This window comes from Alternaria hordeiaustralica (genome assembly GCF_023758085.1).
Source record: "Alternaria hordeiaustralica strain BMP 2776 chromosome Unknown scaffold_17, whole genome shotgun sequence".
Lineage (NCBI taxonomy): Eukaryota > Fungi > Ascomycota > Dothideomycetes > Pleosporales > Pleosporaceae > Alternaria > Alternaria hordeiaustralica.
In genome coordinates, this window is record NW_026056789.1 from 481,745 (window position 1) to 497,956 (window position 16,212).

General features: G+C 50.6%; 3 protein-coding genes across 3 annotated transcripts; 1 reads left to right on the top strand and 2 right to left on the bottom strand.

The window, feature by feature from the left end:
* Nucleotides 1-2,569: 2,569 nt before the first annotated feature.
* J4E84_007684 (uncharacterized protein) lies at nucleotides 2,570-3,903 on the bottom strand (the record flags this gene model as incomplete). Its single annotated transcript, XM_049390266.1, has 3 exons — nucleotides 2,570-2,585; nucleotides 2,641-3,013; nucleotides 3,111-3,903. The coding sequence occupies 3 exons, from the start codon at nucleotides 3,901-3,903 to the stop codon at nucleotides 2,570-2,572; spliced, it is 1,182 nt and encodes a 393-aa protein (XP_049242119.1).
* Nucleotides 3,904-5,361: 1,458 nt separating this feature from the next.
* J4E84_007685 (uncharacterized protein) lies at nucleotides 5,362-8,143 on the bottom strand (the record flags this gene model as incomplete). Its single annotated transcript, XM_049390267.1, has 7 exons — nucleotides 5,362-6,417; nucleotides 6,499-6,636; nucleotides 6,681-7,093; nucleotides 7,140-7,524; nucleotides 7,655-7,804; nucleotides 7,859-7,928; nucleotides 8,004-8,143. 7 exons carry the CDS (start codon nucleotides 8,141-8,143, stop codon nucleotides 5,362-5,364), a joined length of 2,352 nt encoding a protein of 783 aa, XP_049242120.1.
* Nucleotides 8,144-8,640: 497 nt separating this feature from the next.
* J4E84_007686 (uncharacterized protein) lies at nucleotides 8,641-9,212 on the top strand (the record flags this gene model as incomplete). Its single annotated transcript, XM_049390268.1, has 2 exons — nucleotides 8,641-8,677; nucleotides 8,737-9,212. 2 exons carry the CDS (start codon nucleotides 8,641-8,643, stop codon nucleotides 9,210-9,212), a joined length of 513 nt encoding a protein of 170 aa, XP_049242121.1.
* Nucleotides 9,213-16,212: the final 7,000 nt, after the last annotated feature.

The window sequence follows — 16,212 nt, forward strand, 5'->3', positions numbered from 1 at the left end:
AAGAACCAAAACATATAAGCCAAGAGATTATGAGAATTGGCGAGGCCCAAAACTGCGAATGAGCGGCTCAACGTCTGGCCTACTTCCACTATTTCCGACCTATATTAGGATAACGCTTTCCTACTATTCCTTCTACGCCTTCTTCATCATCCATTACTGCGTGCAAAAGACCAAAAGCATTTCTAAGGAAACTAATGAGAAGTGAGAGATCAAAAGTCGCAAGAGCAAGAGCAATGTCCGCTCTCCGCCGCGCCCAGCTATAAAACCGTATAAACATCAGCATATGCTCTTCTTTCCTCTGCTTTCCTACAATCTATACCCGAGATACCTACCAAAAAAGATCGGCCACCAGTATATGAGAAGCAGAAGACCAAAAGACTCACTCTTACTACTATGTGTCGCGCTGAGCTATAAGACTGGGCGTCTTCAGACTATGCTCTTCTCTTCTTTTCTCATACTCTACATCTAAACTCAATGCAAAAAGCCTGCAGGGTTTAATCGCATGAGAGGTTGAGAGCTCGAAAAACAATGTTCTTCATCTGTCATGTCGGAGTTTCTCGGAACGGGCTACGAAGCATATAAATACCCCTTCCTCTGCTTCTACTCTATGCTTCATCAACAAAACTTCCTTTTTATGATACCAAAAGCCCGATTCAAAGACCCGATGAGAAGACCGCGGCCAAAATGCTAAACCCGAACTCTTGATGTCCTTGCTTCCTGTACAAAGCAGACATATAACAAGCCTTCTTCCTGGTTCTTCTCCCTCTTCCCCACCGACATTTTCCGATATCTCTTCTCAAAACAGAATCAAGCCATCGCTATGTCCTGAGTTCGTTCGGACCAGAAAACTAGTGCAGGTCCTCCCATGTTCTGACCTGTGCGCGCGCGGACCAAAAAGAGCATTCGATCCTTCCCACGTGTTGCGCTCTCCTCATCCGCAAGTCGATCATGTATACACCTGAAGCATGGTAACAGTACATTCTACAGCGTGTCAAAAAAAAGTCATCAAGTAGTTGGGATGTTTGCGTGCGCGTCGCGGGCTCACACATTCGAACCCGGACGTTTGTCGGCAGAGTCACGTGGTAGTGACGGACAGAACATATAAAGCGACCTTCTTCTCTCTCGATTACTCTTCCTCTATCCATCACTTTCCCCAAAAGACCAAAAGCTTTGCCATCTCGGCCCATGAGAAGCAGACGACCAAAAGTCAGTAATCAACAAGGCTATGTCTGACTTGCTTCAACTTCTAAAATTGTGGCCGACAAGAAAATGTTTTCTCTCTTCCTCCTCGCTGCTTTTCTACAGCCTAATTTCCGAAAGATCATCCAAATCATCAAGCAAAAAGGACATGAGAAGCGGTTCCTCCCGAAATAACATATCTTGCTCGTCATGGGCAACTCGCTTAGACGTGGCCTACCAAAGATCATATGCCTGCAAAGAATGTTCTTCCGACTGCTCAAAAGAGTGAGCACCCCCTTTGTGACAGTAGAGGCATAGGCCAATCGTTCATGAGAGGCGGGAGACCAGAAAGCTATCGTCGCTCAACACATGGCTGTGCTGCTCGCTCGGGACTAGGAGGGGTATAAAAGCCTTCTTTCTACAGTGCTTCTTCCTCTCCTTAACTCTCTGGCTATGACTTTATTATCAAAAAAAGAAGAACCAGGGTGTATGAGAGCAGAAACAGGGAGACCAAAAACAGGATCCGTGGGAGACCATGTTCTGAGCTTTTCTGGAGAGAGGTTTCCAACGTCGGCTGACGGGGCGAAGTGCGGCGAATTGATGACATGTCCAAAGAAGTTGACTGTGTCCGCGATGAGAACCGCCTCCCCTGTTAAGTGGACCAGATATCAATCATATGTTTGTTCATATTACGCATTACTTCGTATCAAATCTCCCATCCCCACTCAACCAGGTCGTCTGACCTTCTTCAGCCTATTCCTCCAACCTCTATCCTTCCCACTCTTCCCTTCTCTTGTATCGTTCGATGTGTCCGCAGCCTCGCCTTCTTTCTCTCTCGGATACCCGTTGCCTGAAGCACTCGGTTCATCATCTCGATCCCGAGCATCGTCACCATGATTTCGTTCCCACATCCCCTCCCCCACAAGCGTTGCCTCGCGACTAAGCGGCTTACGACTCAGCCTTGCCTCCTCCACACCTCTCAGGTATCTTTTCCGCAATTCTTCGTCGCTGAGGACGTGGACAGAAAGATCTGTATCCGACCTAGCCAGCGGTCTGATCTCCGTGTCGTCTTCAGTCGGAGAAGCTATCCATGCTTTCTCCTTGCCCGCCGACGCAAACGTAGGAGTTGGTGTCGATAATAGTGGTGTAGGTGACATCGGCGTAATGGGCGACTTGACAGCCCCGTCTGTATCCGTATCTTCAAGATCCTGCAAAAATAGCCCATGTTCCACAACCGTCCCTCTCGTCCCCTTCTTCCCGTATAGCTGCCTGCCCAACGCCCTATTCTTCGCACTGATAAGATCCTTCCCGCTCAACCCCGTGCGCCGCCTCGCTGCGACCGCCATCGCAAACGCCGCGCGCAACGGCGTAAGTCTGTATCCCTCCTTCACTAACGTGGAATTGAACTGCGCGTCCTGCCACAGCACGTACATACTAAGCACCCAGGCACTCGTCACAAACATGAACAAACCAGCCATGAGTGTCGAGAAACCCCATTGATAGGTCGGGTTGGCGGTGTCGGGGAGGCAACGGCTTCTCCCTATGAGCGAGTAGTACTGATACCCAATTCCATTGTAGCAGTACCCGTAGTCTCCGACTAGGTCGTCGGCGTTGTACGTTTTGCCACCCACAGGGACGGAGACGCTGGTGTTGCAGAGATGAGTGATGGAATCTTGATTGTAGACCTTTTGTTCCGTCCAGGTCTGTGTGTTGTTGGGGAAGTCGAAGGTGCAATTGAACAAAAGATCGTCGTATTGATTAAACGAGGTGTGTTGCCAGAGGTCTCTTTGTTCGGCGGCGGTTACAGTGGTGCCGTTGGCGAATTTGCAGTCACCTATTTTGTTGATGTTAGTATGTCGAAAGATTCTCGGAGCAGCGGTTGGATGATGGGTGTGGGTATGTGAGGGGCAAGGTGGAGGACGGCGACGTACAACTTTGCCGTCTCTTATCCGTAATGTAGCCATAATCACTCTGCAATTCGTAGTCCGCACAGCCTGGTTGCTTCCACGTCTCGTTCTTGGTGCCCAGGATAACCCACGCACTTGATAATTGGGAAGCGGGAATGATGTTGTTGGACCCGTCGATATCGAGCCACGCGATAGACGTGCTGTCGTAACCTGTCATGGCGCCGAGGACAATGGGTACAAGAAGCACGTAACCCGTCGACCAAAACATGTAGAAGAACAAAACTCGCGTCCGTATACTCTTCGCAGTCCATAGCTCTTTCGTCAACGCCCATAGACAGTGCAACCCGGGCCCTTCCATAGCCATCCTCTGGAAAATGCTGAAGCTCGCCGGATGTCGCTCGATCGCGCGTAGTAGCGCGTCGCAGAAGACATTGTACGTGGCCCACCACGCCAATGCCTGCGCGCCTTTCCCGATAAGCAAGTCCCAGAGAATGTCTATCGTCTTGGCCTGTGAGAAGGTGAATTGGCCCCACGTAGCGTCCAGCGTAAATAGTTTCTCTATTCCCGTCACCGTTGCATTCTGAGGGTCTCCGCCGATGGTGTTTCCGCATGACAAAGTCTTGTCTGCGAAAATGTATCTTATCGGTGTCACCGTGCCCGCTGCAAATATGGGCAGGATGACCCAGCTGAGTAAGAGGAGAAAGGCGTAGAACTGCTTCTTCGACCACCGGAAGTGTTTCCATAGCGGTGCATTCTTGATCGTCCGCGCGGTCCATTTAGTCGCGTGCCAGATACTCAGACAGGCGTCGTGCAACATCCAGGTCCAGCGTACCTTCCATCGCGGTTCCGACAGCCAACCTCGCGGTGTGCATGTTGCCTCCTGCACGCTGTCATTACCCCAGGTTTTGACGCGTTCATGCTGTATTGCAGGCTTTCCTTCCGAGAATGATTCTTGCGTTGAGTTGACAGATGTACACGCAACTTTGATACCCTCCTCTTCCGCAGTCAAAGCCTTCTTATCATCGTATCTCAACGCCGCCATCTCGTATCAATGCCAGCAAAGGCGACGCGAGATCGCGGTTAGTGCATTCGTATGCGCAACTCGGTGTCGAAGAAGCGAGGACGGTGGTGGCGGAGGGGGGCCAGGGAGGTAGTTAGGCAGCCCACACGTACGCAGTTCGCATTCGTCTCGAGGAAATGGAGAACCGTCGAACAAAAGATATTCGGCGAGACCTACGCGTCGCGGGATGCCTGAGCGCAATTACCCCGGGCTAGACCCGTTCCTTCATCGGTTCGTTGCTTCGCTGCATGGATGCCTGTGCTATGGCTGCAGGTGTCGTCCCGGAGAGTTAACACCTGTGCACGAGCACGGAAAGAACTCCTACTCTTCCCCATCATCCTGCAAGACATCCTCCCGCAGCAAGCCACAGTGGTCTGTAAACAGCAGTGGAGCTCTCCGTTCATTCGATGGCGTGTGGCTGCACACCAGAATCGTGTGCTGTCGTGCAACCAACTCGAGGAGCGCACGACGGTCGTAGGAAGAATTGGGTTCCCCAGCACGATGTGAGGCTGTGTACTTCTTCACTAGTCCCAGAACAGCTAGCTTCAGGGACATCTCCTCGGCTAGTCAGGAAATGCCCTGCACTTTTCAAGGCAGACACGAAGTGAGATGGAGCCCAGCTGCATTTAGCGGACCGGCGTAACATGGTAAAAGCTTAAAGATCGACAGACATGAAAATGCTATGGCGAGCCCCTAGACTCTGCCCACGATGTCACCGTCACCAACGCTATCCATGCTCAATCAAGGAAATTCACGATGCATCAACGACATCAACGATGGATCGAGGACATCAACGTCGCTAACGCTATCAACTATCAACCAACGACATAGTGCTCGTTCCTTCTCCATCGCCTAGCTTCCGCTTCCGTCCGACGAACCACTGACGATGAGCAACCAACAACGTACAGCTCCCGCAATCGATACCAACAACAGGACTGTGGTGTTTGATCTCGAGGCATATGATAGCTTCGACGATGATGAATGGAAATTTCCTCACGACATCACCATCCTCACTTCACATCCTCAATCCAACAAATCCATTCCCTCAAATACCAGTATGAATAACTCGGAGCACCAGGCCCATCCCCTCAAGGAGAAAACAAATAGAGAACCCTTTATGTATACATCCAAAAACGCCCATTGAAACACACGCACATCCCCCACAAATACACTCGTCACCTCTCTCCATCACAACTCACACTGAAATGATCACACTCAACTCCCCACAGGCGTCCCACTCCGACTAAGCACACTAGCCGAACTATTAGTCCGCAGTACTGGCGTCGCACTCCTACTGCGCTCTCTCTCGCGATCCCTCTCTTCGGTTTTGACTCGCTCCCGAGCCTCCTCCACAAGACGCTTAGCCTCACGTACATTGCGCATGGTTCTGCTAAGCTTGCCCTCTTTGCCATCTTGGATTTTCTGCAGTTCACCTCTCGCTTCGATATCCTCTTTAGTTTTAGTAACGAAAGACTTGAGACTGACTTTGATATTCTGACGTAGATCCTGGCCCTCGTCGAAGATGGCGTCGCTGTCGCGGATGGATTTGACGTTCTCGACGCGGCGCGTTAGGTACAAGGTAGGACGACGGGCGGCGGCGGAGGCGGCAGCGGCGAATTGCTCGCGACGTTGGGCGATGATGCGTTGGACTTCTTCTTCGTAGGCGGTCTCGTAGACGTTGATGTCGACGTTGGAGGGGGATTCGGAGACGATGCAGCCGTCTTCGGGTTCGGGGAGGAAGTCTTCGCCTGTGCCGATGTTGAGGAAGAGGGTGTCTTCTAGTGGGTTGTGTGCGTGGCCTTTGCCGAGAGGTGTAGTTGGCGCTGATGATGAGGGGGCGAGGCCACCGGGAGTTGAGATGGAATGTATGGGCGCTGGCCGGATTGACATGTTCTCGTGGATGATCTTGGCTTCACTGAGACCTGGGGCCGTCGGCGTCGTCGGACTGTTAGAAGTAGATCCCTTGCTGGCTGAACGCTTCCCTGCCACCTCAGGTCGGAGACCAGGTTTGGTGTATGCCATGTCGTCCATGTTATGGGGAAGTCGCTGGCCCTTTTCGTCGATTTTGATCTGATGGTGTACACCCTCGGAGGAGAGAGCGCTCTCAACTGGTCGGCGGTCGTGTGTGTCTTGTGATTTTGATTTGCGTAGTGCTGATGGTCGCATGGACATGGGCGGCTGAACGATTCGCGAGGCACTGCCCAGTATACTTTCTATGCGGTCTGGTCGCCGTCTGAAGAGCAGCTGCTTGAACCGCTTCACTGCCCGTACCTATGCAGTTGTTAGCTCAAGAATGGCTACGATACTTTGATACCAATGCTTTCGCATGCGATAGGGAAGACGTGCACCTACCACTGTTACCAAGTGACCCATGTTGCCAGTGATGGCAGCATTGACTTCCTCATCGGTAGGCGGATCGATGATGATGGCGACGTTCTCCGACTTTGCTAATAAAGGGTCCGTCCCTTGTCGCGTGACCCATGGGTGTTCCTGGAAAGTCAGTCTTGCGCAATGAAGTTGGGCAGTCAACTCACTCTGATCTCTTCCATGGTTATCCTCTTTTTGGGGTCCTTGTCCATGAGCCTGACCAGAAGATCCTTCAGCTCGGGATTGCATTCAGTCTCAAATTCCAATGGGTCCATCCGTATCGATTGGTAAAGCTCGATCATACCGTGCTTTTCGAATGGTATACGACCGAAAAGAAGGCAGTATAGTGTGCAGCCCATGGACCATATGTCGGCGGCTCTTCCAGAAACATGGCCATGTTTGGCAACGCACAGCTCCGGGGGCATGAACGCTGGCGAACCCGCTGACTTGGCCGTCTTCATCTCGCCTTCCTTGTCGAACATTTCTGAGACTCCGAAATCGACTATTTTTAGCACGTCCTCTTCGGTGATTAGGCAGTTGTCGGGCTTGATGTCTCGATGGATAATACCCTGGGCGTGAACTGGCACGTGTTAGCATTGTCTCGCGAATGACCTAGCCTTACGTACGGTACTCGAGACCCAGTATCATGTCTCTGAACCAACACCGACACTGCTCTTCGCTGTAGGGGTCGGCACGCTCCTCGAGACCAACTTGCATGACGACACCCTTCTTGCACATCTCCATGACCATGTACAGCGAGTCCTCTTCTGGGTCGTCCAGCACCTCGATCAAGGTGACCAGGTTCGGGTGGTGCAGCTTCTTCATGATGGCGATTTCTTCCTTGATCAGCTCGAAAGCATTGTTCTCTTCGGTCACCGAATGCCGGTGCAGCGGTGAATTGAAGCCTATGCCAGCAGGGAGCGCGCGCATTCGTTTCGCAGCGGTCGGGCGGCGCAGGAGGTTGGACTGAGCGCGTTTCCGCAGTCGGGATTTGGAGAATTCCTTAACAGCCTGCGCGTTGATGCGTCAGCGAGAGCCAATGCCTGTACCTCGAGGGAACCCGCATCGTCTTATTGGGGGCATGCGCCCGGGTGGTGCCTTCTCTTTCCGGTGGAGATGTCGAGAGAGCTGGTATCCTCACATATTCTTGGCCATACTGGTCGACAGCGAGATGGACGGCGCCAAAGGAGCCGCGGCCAATCTCCTGCTTGACTAGGTACTGGTTGATGCGGTGTTGGGCGCTGCCGTCATCTTCGCTGTTGCTGTACTCGGAGCGCGCATTGAATGTTTCCTGTGCTGTTAGGGGTGGCTCAGGGTCGCAGCTTCTTCATTCAGTGGGTCGCACCTTCACACGTCTCGTTGAGGAAGCGGCGCGCTTGTGGTGTCGTAACGGGCTCTGGTATGCGGGTGTTGACCTTGACTAGCATCAGCTCCGGCCAGGACCAGCACCTCCGCGGGGTAGCCATGGCATATCCCCGGGCAACACGCACATAAACTTGACGGGGGGCGGTCGTCCGGCCTCGCTGACAGCTGGGACTTCTAGGGAGGGTTGCGATGTGTAGATGCGCAGGTCGGATTCGGATGGGCGCTTGGGTGGAGGTGTGGACGAGGGCGTGGGCGAGTGTGACATAACTACCTCGCAGTCGAGGGCACGGCAGATGCTAAGTACGTAGTTGATAAGATGGACACGGGCCTAGGAGACGGCTAGGGAGAAATAATATGGGGAAGTTCGGGGCGCTGGACTACGACGTTCCGACAGCCCAGGATGTCTTTTGCTCTGGGGCCCGACTAGGAGGGGAGCGATGCAGCAGAGAGGGGGCCTTTCCTGACATTTCTTTCAGCCTCACCCGTTGACGGGCAATCACATCACTCCCATCCACCCACCGCACTTGGCGCACGCCGTCCCCACCGTCTAGGCTCTCAGTTACCCACTTGGCTAGTGAATTGCGTATACACAGCTACGGACGCTCCTCACAAAACACGCTCCTACCTTGGCGCCATATCGCGACGCTCAATTGGCATCGGCGACCACACCCGCTTCCCTATCTCCAACACCACAAGTAGAACACCTCGCATACAACAACCTCGCCCCATTGTCGCATCCCTCCACGACGTCATCTTCCCGCAATGGTCCTCTACAGCTTCTACATCTTCGATCGGCACAGTAAGTCGTCATGTGAAGTTGCGATCACCGCTTTGTACACGCGCTGACCGCACGTGCAGCCGAGTGCATCTACTCGCGCCGCTGGACGCCCGCCCGCCCAACCTCGTCCTCGTCCAAAGCTGCCGCCCGCCCGCCGTCTGGCGCCTCCATCGCGAGCAATGGCGACGTGGTTGCTGCCGTTCGCAAGGGCATGTCGCACTCCGACGACGAGAAGCTCGTCTTTGGCCTCGTCTTCTCCCTCCGTAACCTCGTCACCAAGCTAGGTGGCGCCGACGACACGTTCCTCTCTTATCGCACCGGCGAGTACAAGCTGCATTACTACGAGACGCCTACGCGCATGAAGTTTGTCATGCTCACCGATACAAAGGTTATCAACCTACGCCAATACCTACATCAGATCTGGGCGAATCTGTATGTGGAATACGTGGTCAAGAACCCGCTTGCGCCGACGGAGCACCCTGGTGGCATTGGCGTTGCGAATGAGCTGTTTGAGCGGGGGCTGGAGGCCTTCATCACAGCGGTACTGCCAGTATGAACACGATACCTTGATTGGACTAACAAGAGCAAGAGCAAACTCGGGTAGAAAGTGATGGCACACGGCGCATCAAGGGTCTAGGAAGGCCGCCAAGTGTGTTCAGATGATATAGCTATAGAACCCTGAACAACGGCCACCCCTCACGCGAAATTGCGAGGACGTCTGCACGCAAGCAACCCACAAAAGAGCTCTGCGGTCTTCACATGGCTACCGGCCGAACGAACGAACCACCGACATACACACAAGCTTCGAGCACACCGGGAGCAGCCGAGCTACCATGCATCCCCGACGCTCCCCGCCCCACATTCATGTACACAGCCTCACTCCAAGGCGAAACTACATGACGCTATCTACGAGGCTCCACGAGCTTAGCTTGCCCGGTCGGCCTGCAGCGGGGTATAGATAGTAGACATGTTAGGATAGCAAGAGAATACACTATCCCACATATACTTTGAAGTTCACTCCATTGTGTCCTTGTCGTAGTGTTTCGAAGCTGACGTGGCATTGAGTTTACGGTAGTGTATATGGTATTTGTTTTCAAACACCTGGCTGGCACTAGTAGTGGATAGTTGAATAGATCAGTGAACAGGCGTAGTGAACTTGGGAAAAACGTCGGGCTGACTGATCGGGAGAAGAACATGTCGTGCAGGACCATCGTTTTCTACAGTCGCTCGCCGCATGGCTCCAGGCTTCATTGTTTTAAGTTTGAAAGGTGGGAATTGGCAAGTCCGCCACGGAAGAACTTTCATTTGGCGAAGGTGTGGACACTTGGATGCTGGCCATGGTTTGAACATCCAAGAGTTTCGGAACAAGAGGAGACGCAGCCATGATCCCAATTGGTGACTGTTTTGGTCTTTTGCTTCGAGGAGCGGAGAGGAGAAACAAACATGCGTGATTCCCGAACGAGTTTTATAGTCGTGGAGGACTACAGCCTACGGAAGAGTGTCGATCTGTTGGAGATGAGGAGACGAGAAGACGACCACAACTCTTTCATCGGCAGATGCTCAACCGCTTTTGAAGCTCGATCATCTTTGGGATTCGCGGTGTTTTAGAAAAAGAGGAGGAAACGATCATACCCAGGTCAGCTTCGCTTTTTGAGTATCATCAGAAGATGCGTGGAGAGGAGACGAGCATGTTGCAACGACATGTTGATTTGTGATCGGTTTAAGTAAGGGTGGAGAAGACATGTATTTTTTGAAGGCGGAGAGTGCGAGGAGAAGACCAGATCTTCTCACATGCGTTTTGATAGTCCATTTCAGAGCAAACCATCGAGTTTATCTATACTGGTTTTGGAAGGAGGGAGGAGAAAGGCATGCCCATATTTTCTGATGCTTTTAGGATGTTGGTAGGAGGAACTTAGAGGAGTAACGATCATCCTGGAAAGAGATGGGGCTTTTATGGTTGTAATCGAGCAAAGTCGGGAAGAACAGACATGGTCGTGTTCGCGACGTTATTGCGACAGAGACAGCGGCGTTCTCATTTCTTGAATGCGCGCATTCTTTCGAAGGTTGTCCAAGTGTCTAGGAGCTAACCGGTTTTTGAAGAAGAGGAGGAGCGAACAGCCATAAGATTTGAACCTTGCGCTTTTTGAAGGCCCAAAGGAAGAAATGTGGAGTATGAGAGAAGAAGAGGAGTCGCAGTAGATGCTTATATACACGTCCGTTCGGAGCCAGCGCGGCGCTCGTAAAGAGATCATGTGGCGTGTTTGATGTGCATGTATGCTAATATCCATGCTTTTTGGTGGGTGGGCGCGAGAGGTCAGTCTCTCTCATGGCAATCTCATTGCCTAGTTTCGGATGCCGATCATGACATCGTTCACTTTAGTTTTCGAAAGAGGAGAAAGAGTCGCACAGCCATGGTATTGTAAGGCCGACGTTTTGAAAGTACAGAGAAAGAAGTGTGGAACATGCGAGAAGAACACAAGCCGCCGAAGGTGTTTATATACATCCGCCAAGGCCCCACGTCATCCCCATCGCGGAAGATCATACTGCCTTTGCGTCCACATGTGCTTTCGAAGTTGAAAGTCTTGGAGGATAGAAGCGAGAGGATGGTCGTACTCATGTCAAGGTCGCAATTGTTTTTCTAGAGCCAACCATTGTGTTCATGTAATTGAATTTTGAAAGACGAGCGCAGCCATCGAAAGTCACGGCATATTTTTTTTGTGAATTCTAGAAAGAAGTGCAGACACATTTCGTAAGAAGGAAGAGTCTCAAATCGGAGTTTATATGCATGCTCAGCGCGAATCCGCTCGTTGGCTGTGTAGACGCGAGTGACCGGCTTTTATCCCACATGGCAACGAACGTGGGCGTTTGGAGTTGATCAGACGAAGGAGTCCATCTCACTCATATTCACGGTTGATTTGAATGTCGAGCGCCGATCATAACAGCATCACATATCTGTTTTGAGAGACGGATACAGTCATGAATTCGGTAGACATAGTTTTGGTAAATACTGAAGGAAGGGAAGATAGGTGTAATGAAGAAGCAAGCAACTTGGTAGAGTTTATATACGCAACAGGCGAGTCACTGCTCAGTGCTCATGGCTAGCTCTATCTTCACTTTTGGTTCGCACATTCCTAATTTGATCATTCGTTTCGGTAATTTAGAACCAGTCGCCCACCTCATGCATTCGGCTCTCATGGTTATGTTTCGGATGCTAGCCATGAATCGCAATGCATTTGTTTTGGGTAAGGAAGAGAAGCACACAGCCATCAATCCTAACTCCATACGTTTTGGAAATCTGGCGGTGGGAAGTACAAGAAGTTGTAGAAAGAGGAGGATAAGTCCCAGGACAGGATATTTATACGCAGAGCTGGCAGACTTCCCAGTGCTCATTTCTGATCTTGTACATGGTTTCAGCACATCGTGGGCAGCGTTCGGCTTTTCGATTTCGTGACTGTTATCGACCGGATTCATGATCACGCTCATAAATCAAATATCTCCCGACTTCAGTCATCGGTAATTGCTTTGTCCTTTTAGAAGAGAAGGGCACACTCATATGGTTGGACGCTCTCCATTTTGGAAGTTCGCAGTAAGAGTGCGAATGATAGTGAAAAGAACAACACCAGTCGTAGATCTTGCATTTTATAAGAGGACGGCACTATATCCATCGCGACAAACACCGTCGACTTCCGCACATGAAAGCCTAAACTGCAGCTTTTTGTATTTGCATACGACAGTGTGATTTTGCTCGTGTGATAACTTCTTTCATGCTTTGACGATCGTCATATGATGGGGGCTGTGCTGCTTTGGAGAGAAGAGAAACCCATGAGACGGATTCTGGGCATTTTGGAAGCCGAACAGGATGATTGTGGTGGAGAAGAGAGGCCAGGAGTTATCGTTTTATACACAAAATGCGTGACACCATGGCCGAGCGCAACGCCAGCTTCTAGACATCGGCGCTGTCGTTTCTTTCTTCCAGAATTCCAGTCGGAAGGCCGTTCCTGCTCATGTATGTGTTTCCTGTCCTATTTTGGCGCTCGTCGTAAAAATCTTAACCCGTATTTTTCGGGGAGGAGAAAAGGACCTACATGACGGAGTAGATCACTGTTTTTGGTGTTTGAGAAGGAATAGTATGGAGGGGAAGAAGAGCCAGAAGCTGTGATTGATATGGACAAGATGAGTGGAGCCATCCCGAACTTTATGACTTCTTTCTGCACATCCACAATGCAGGCATGTGTTTTGAGAATTCGAGCAAGACGTCAGTCTCACTCATAAGTGGTTCGTACTCTGATTATGATAACTGCCATAACACCGGTAAACTAACAAGCAGGCAGGGAGAAAGCAGCCATCAATGGGAGCTTCCAAAATTTTGGATTTTGGTATCTCGTGAGAAGAAGTGTAGAGAAGAAGTGATGAGATAGTAATGAGGGTCTTAAATGCGCTGCAGCGAAGCTTGCCGCAGTTCACATCCCATTCTCTGGTGTTGCGCTTTTTTGTACATCACCGTCAGCTGGATCGTTGCAAGCGGACAGGCCACAAATCAGTCTGCTCATGTAGACGGCAGGCTCACTTTCTGCACCCCCGTCAATGCTTCCTAATATTGTATTGTGGGAAAAGCAGAAAGCAGAAAGCAGACATATAAGCAGGTCGTCGATCTTTTAGTGGTGCAGAGCGACGTGGGAAAGAGGGATTTTCGCAGCTCGCGCGTCAGAGATATTGGCAAGGGAACCGCGGCGAGCGCATATATGGTAAGAGGTAGAATTTTTGGACATCCATAGTACGCTTATGCGTTTCGGATGTAGCAGCGTAAGCTCTGTCTTCCTCATGCAATAATAATCTCCTTTCTTCCAGTTCTCGACATCGCGAATGAGGGACCCAGTTTCAGGACAAGAGAAGGAAGCCATGAAACATGAATGCCGCTGTTTTGGTAGCCCTTTGAGGGGAGCGTGGCATAGGGAGACTTGGTCACAAATTGTGGTTTATATAATCACTTGCCAGGGCGGGAGGAACACCACGTGCTCATGTAAGCCAAGTAACACGACTTCGGCATGCTGTAGACTCAGCGTAGCTTTCAGCAGTTTCCAGCGACATAAACGCTTTGGTCGTATCTTTCAGACCAGGAACTTTCAGGTCCTTGTCATCCCGGTCTCAAGAAACTGTTTCGGAGAAGAGAAGACAGCCATGGAGGAAGTGCATGTGCATTTCAGATATGTCTTGGGGTTGATAGAGCGCAGGAAAGAGGAAGGCTGGGTAGCAGAAGGCCGTGGCTTTTATACGCCAGCAGCGACGAAGGCACGAGTACTCATAGCATAGTCTACTTCGGATTTCGTTCATGGGTCGGTCACACGGGTGTTTCGTATGTTCCAGGGAAAGGTCGGACTTGTTCATGGCGACGTATTCTTCAGTCTTTTGGACGCGCACAGCATCCTGACATGCGTTTTCGGAAGGAAAGCGCAGCCATATCCTAGATGGGCTGGGATTTTGGACAAAACTGAAGGAAGTAGATGTTTGAGAGAGAAGGACAAGTTCGGCGGTCGTAGTCTATATACACTGTTGAGGCCGCCTCAACGACCATGGGAAGTAATTGTGTGCTTTTTTACTCTTGTTTGCCGAGTACTCCGCCGAGTTTTATGGAAGTGTCGGTGCCAGGCTGGCCTTTCTCATGATGCTTGACGCTTAGCGTTTGGGATTTTTTTCATGGCAAGGTACCACTGGGTAATTTAGAAGAAGAGGAACAGCCATAGGAGGCTGGACAGTCTTTTCGGGAATGTCTTCAGGTAAAGGTAGGATGTAGAGTAATGGTGGATGAAGTCAGGAAGTGTCTGGTATTTATACCTGAGGGTCCAGACCGAAGGCGTTTCTATGGTTGTGCGATGTAGATGTTTTAGAACTGGAAGAAACGCCTTTATGCTGAGCTCGCAACTCTTAGAGAAGCGCTCATAATCAGATTCTAGCAGATGTTTTCGCGAGCATGGGCATAGAACTCAATGATTGTAGTTTTGAACTTCGAGGAAGACACATACGTCCGACGTGACTAGTTTTCTGGGCGCACAAATATGAAACAAAGAAGGCCCATCTTTTCAGTGGTGTGACATCGAGGATGCGACAGTATCAGGTGAAGTTGGAGGAAGAGAAAAGGAACATGCGTTGTGCGGGTCTTGTTTTTGAGAGCACAAACATGACACGAAGCTTGTTGACTTTGGGTCTGGAAAAACGACGAAGTGGGTGATAAGATCTTAGGAGAGGAACAGAAGAGTGGTGTCTTTATGTCCATCGCCCGAACACGCGCATACTGTGGGGCCGAGCTTGGTTGCAAGTCAGATGTACAGTAGTGATTACAAAACCGAGGAGACAGGAAAGGACATGCGGCGTAAAGCTGAAGCTTTGAGAGCCCGAGCATGAGCGACTGCACCATCTCTTATCGACAGAGACGTAGTCTACACGAGAAACCGAGAAGAAGACGGAAACATGGCTTGACTTTATATTACTTTTGGAAGACGCGAAGATCATGGCATCTTTTAGACCTCTTTTTGGATAAATCGGGAAGATTGTAGCTGCTTAGGAGACACGAAACCCCGCGAAGAAGGCTGGTGTTTATGAACTGTCGTCAAGCATTCCCAGTGCGCGCGCATGGTGAAGAGGACATGAGATTTTTGATACGCAGCCAAGCGCAATGATAATTTTGGAGTTTCAGAAGGACACAAGAACATAGTCCGTGTGCTATTTTGGCTGTAGAGGCACACACATAATGTTTCTTAAATAGAGTTTTAGTCATGGAAGATTTGTAGTCGTGACAATAGAGTCTTGAGCAACCGCAGCAAATGGGCCCAATCGAGGTTCTATTCTGTGAAAGCGGCAACATAGTGAGAGTGAGGCTTGATTTCGAATGACAAGACGGGCTTATATCGTCAAGGCTGCGAGAAATCCCGCGAAAGGAAGGCAGAGACATGCTCTAATGCGATATCTGTTTTGTGAGAGCGCAAGCATGCAAAGTTGGAATCATTTTTTCTTGGCTTTCGGGTATAATGTACTACCGAGGATAACATCGCAAGGAGAAGCCCGAGACATGATTAAGGCGCTCAATTCATTGGGAAAAGCTCAAGCATGATTGTTGCTTGTCCAGTTTTGGGGTATAGAGCCAATGGTGTTGGTGAAGGAAGCAGGCTGCCGCGACTGAGCTTTAAATGCGTTGCAAGACTCAGAGAGCTCTGCACGAGTTTGCTACATTTTGCTTTCTGGCAAGAAGGAGCTGGTATTTCGTGATGGCAAGTGGTTTTCGAGAGCGCGAACATTGCTATACTGTAAGAGGTTTTGATGAAAGAAGAAGTACTGTTAATGGAGAAACCAGTGCGTCAGGAGCGAACTGGATATGTGTTGCGAGACTAGAGACTTCCTGTGCATAAAGGTCCCGCATTGGTGGTTTTCGAAGAGAGGAGGACATGGCGTCGATTCCGCAGATTTTCGGGACCGCGAACATCCCTGGTTTCCCATTATGTTTTCTGGCAAATGAAGGAAGCGTTGTGGGAGAAGGAAGCGACGGTCGAGGTGATATTTATATG